The sequence below is a fragment of the Lactuca sativa genome, chromosome 1, assembly GCF_002870075.4.
Source record: "Lactuca sativa cultivar Salinas chromosome 1, Lsat_Salinas_v11, whole genome shotgun sequence".
Classification (NCBI taxonomy): Eukaryota; Viridiplantae; Streptophyta; class Magnoliopsida; order Asterales; family Asteraceae; genus Lactuca; species Lactuca sativa.
The window spans coordinates 948,489-952,241 of record NC_056623.2 but is presented as its reverse complement, the minus strand read 5'-3'; the positions used below and the strand labels follow the sequence as shown (position 1 = coordinate 952,241).

Genomic DNA, 3,753 nt, shown 5'->3' with positions numbered 1-3,753 from the left:
TAAATTGATTTGCACCATAATTTCTTTTTAACTAAACATGTTTATAAGTTATATAGCAATCTGTTCACAACAGAAACCATTTCATTTTCATAAAAAGCCTGCTCCACTTAGCAACCTCACTGTTTCATTAGGAATGATAACATTAGGGTTCCTAACAGTAACAGGTGGATCTGTTTTGCTATGAACTGATTTGTAAGATTCAGTGACCTGAAGACTAAGGACGCTCATTGTTGGTATTTATGTTCATACTTCATTTCTAATAATATTTACGAAGTGAAAAGACATAACCATTTCCGCCAGGTGCTTATCTTCCATCTGAAATAGGTTATCTACCCCAGCTTGTCCTTTGTATATATAGTTCTAAGATCCATATCTTGAATTTTCTTTTACCACATATAGTTTTGACATTTGATTCAAATAAATCAATTAAAATAACAATGGAAGATCTAGAAAAGAATTCTCCCCTTTGAAACTATTGCTATTCATGTTAACGTGTGTATTATATATATATTTGGATCCAAACCTATTTTGGTATCAGGGGAGACGTATATGAAGGTCATTTTCAGTCTGCCCAGTAAAACCACTCCTAGGGTTGTGTTTGTTGATGATTTTGGTACAAAGCTTATAATCGATTTTTCTTATTTAACATTTTTTTATTTCTTTAAATAATTATACTTTTTTTTTGTAATAGGTGGACAACATGTTGGGTAGATACGAAAATCCAGGGGAGCATGAAGCAATGTGCAAAAAGAAAATTAAGTTATAATAAACAAGGACAGGAGACAACCTAGGAGGTATGTGTAATATTTTTCTATTATGAATTATTCATCTGATGAGGATGACAAGCCCTTGGTTTTCAAAAGGAGCTCAAATTCTAATAGATTGAAGCATTCCTCTCAACAGAAGCCAACTTCCATTAGTAAGCAGGGGACCAACGTATTTTAGTTTTTTATACTTCAATTTTTTTTATCAAATTTATGTATTTGATAACTTTTAATTTTTATATTTTTTTGATTATGCAGAAACTTATATTTGAAAAACCACCTCCAAATGTGCGTAAAATAGTACTTGCTACAAATATTGATGAAGCAAGTATTACAATTAATGATGTGGTTTTAGTGGTTGATTGTGGAAAAGCTAAAGAGACTACTTATGATGCCTCGAAAAATACTCCTTGTTTGTTGCCTTCATGGATATCACAAGCATCTGCTCGCCAAGTAAGTTACCTTTTTACCCTTTGACTTTGTTGGTCAAGGTAGTTGACTACTTTCTATGTTGCTTTTTTTTGTTGGTTTAGAGAAGGGGTAGGGCAAGGCGTGTGCAAACAGGGGAATGTTTCGACCTTTACCCTTGATGTGTTTATGATGATTTTTCTGAATATCAACTACCCAAGCTTTTAAGAACTCCTTTAAATTCTCTTTGTTTGCAAATAAAAGGTTTGGAAGTTGGAAGTATTGGAGAGTTTTTATCAGCTACTTTGGTGCCTCCAGAGCCATTAGCTGTAAGTGTTAACAGTTCTTGATGACTTGAATCTTAGTGAATGATTCAAATTGCTAAATGATAGAACTTTAATTTGTTCTAGGTCCAAAATGTTGTGGATTTTTCAAAGATGATTGGAGCATTAGATGTAAATGAAAATCTTACACATCTTGGTTAGTTTATATTAATATATTTATAAAAGTTTATTTCCTAAGATTATCTTTTCTCATTTTTTCAAAATATACGTAAATATCTGGCAATGCTTCCATTGGATCCGAAATTAGGGAAAATGCTGATAATGGGTGCTTTTTTTCGTTGCTTTGATCCTATTCTTACAATTGTTCCTGGACTTAGTGTCAGGGATCATTTTCTTTTGCCTCAAGAGAACAAAGACGTGAGTAATCCAGCTACTTTCACACAAGGGCATTTTGGTCTTTTCCTGATATCTTTTGTATGTCTATTTCAGCAAGCTAGTACAACAAAATCAATATTTTCTGCAAAGGATTACAGTGATCATATGGCACTTGTGCGTGCATATGAAGGATGGAAAGAAGCTAAAAGAGAAGGATATGCTTATAAATATTGCTAGAGGAATTTCCTTTCTGCTCAAACACTTCAAGCTATACATTCTTTAAGGAATCAGTTTATCCATATTTTGAAAGATGCTCAATTACTTGAGACTAAATCGGGGATTAACAACGGATTAAGTCATAATCAATCATTGGTTAGCGCCATTATATGCTCAGGCCTTTTTCCTGGAATTGCATCTGTAGTGGTATGTATGCTTAATGCTTATTTATTTAATTTACAATTTACAATACAATTGATAGATATATGAATCCATATGTTGCTCAATTTTGTTCTTTTTTATTTTTTATATGTGCAGCATAGGGAGACATCAATGTCCTTCAAAACTATAGATGATGTCCAAGTCTTACTCTATGCAGTAAGTATTAAAGAAATAGCAATGCACTTTCATTCATTTGTTTCATATTTTTTTCACAGTTCTCTAATGATATTTTTCCTTGAGTCATAGAATGATTGGATCATCTCTTTTTTTTTTATATTTATACGCAGTTTTTTTATTACGTCGGTGGTGGCGAAGTTCAATACCATGGCGAGGTTGCAAGGCTTAAAGTTGACATGAAGATTGTCAAAGGATAAATTACTCACGGGTTCCTTTTAATGTTGTACATGTTTTGCTTTTCTATAATAAATATTATGCAATATTAGCAATATATTATATTTATTTACTACTGGAATGATAATTTATATTTGACATATTAGTGCAATGAATTATCTTTCTTATTTATTGTATTTTATTTTGTACTATAAGACTTTTAATGTGTTATTTAGTTTGAAAATTACTAAATCTATCAAAATATATAATTCTTAAAACATTTAAAATTATGATACGCAAAAATGTGTGTCATCTTCATTTATGACATGGCCTTTCTTGACAGGGGCTTTCTTGATACGCAATGCGTGTCATTAACACGCGCTTCGTAAGGTTACGACACGCGAATGCGTGTCGTCTTCCTTTATGACAGGGCCTTTCTTGATACGCATTACGTGTTGTAAACGCGCGTCGTAAATGCGTGTCGTCTATAGACGACGCGCAAAAGCGCGTCGTCTCTCTTTATGACAGGGCCTTCCTTGACGCGGATTTGCGCGTCGTCTGAGCCTTTTACGACGCGCAATGAGCGTCGTAAAAGGCTGTTTTTCTAGTAGTGCATGTCAAAATTAGTCCTCTAAAGTCATCTTAGTGTATTCTTATAACTAAGAAGAGGAATCTTGAATTGTTGAAATCATTAAATCAAGAAGATGGGTCATGCTTTGTTCCAAAAACAATTCTTAGAGTCATACTCCAAGATTGTAATTTGAGTGACACATCTTAAAGAACGTTTATTAACACTAGTCAAATGTAAGAGTAAAAGGTTTTCTACTCTTGTACATTTGAAATTGGAAAGTTGTGATGTTTTGGATAAAACAAAGACCAACTTAGGCCAATTGTGTGAAGTGTTTGTCTTGATTAGAATCCACATTATCTCTTGAATATTTGACAAGAAAGTCTTATATGTCAAGAGGACAGCGGGAGTCTTAAAGGTATTGAAAGTATCAAGAACTAATCAAGAGTAAAACCTAAAGTTCTTCACTAGCACACGACTTGTGGTTTATAACCTTTCGTGTTGACATGCCTGTGCCTATTCAAGTTGGCTTTGCATAAGAGTTCTGAGAGTTCTCAATTGGTTGCACAACTACTTGGAAGCAATG

General features: G+C 33.3%; 1 protein-coding gene across 1 annotated transcript; it reads left to right on the top strand.

Annotated features, from left to right (window-relative positions):
- Positions 1-816: 816 nt before the first annotated feature.
- LOC128132014 (DExH-box ATP-dependent RNA helicase DExH3-like) lies at positions 817-2,643 on the top strand. Its single transcript, XM_052768063.1, has 10 exons — positions 817-936; positions 1,023-1,217; positions 1,298-1,334; positions 1,437-1,501; positions 1,583-1,652; positions 1,695-1,873; positions 1,946-2,005; positions 2,069-2,254; positions 2,366-2,425; positions 2,557-2,643. Exons 1-10 carry the CDS (start codon positions 817-819, stop codon positions 2,641-2,643), a joined length of 1,059 nt encoding a protein of 352 aa, XP_052624023.1.
- Positions 2,644-3,753: the final 1,110 nt, after the last annotated feature.

Excerpts from the sequence above, each read along its gene's own strand:
- LOC128132014 (XM_052768063.1), top strand. The coding sequence starts at position 817 with ATGAATTATTCATCTGATGAGGATGACAAGCCCTTGGTTTTCAAAAGG. Across the intron at positions 1,218-1,297 it reads CACAAGCATCTGCTCGCCAA|AGAAGGGGTAGGGCAAGGCG; the intron begins GTAAGTTACCTT and ends TTGTTGGTTTAG. Across the intron at positions 1,502-1,582 it reads TGCCTCCAGAGCCATTAGCT|GTCCAAAATGTTGTGGATTT; the intron begins GTAAGTGTTAAC and ends AATTTGTTCTAG.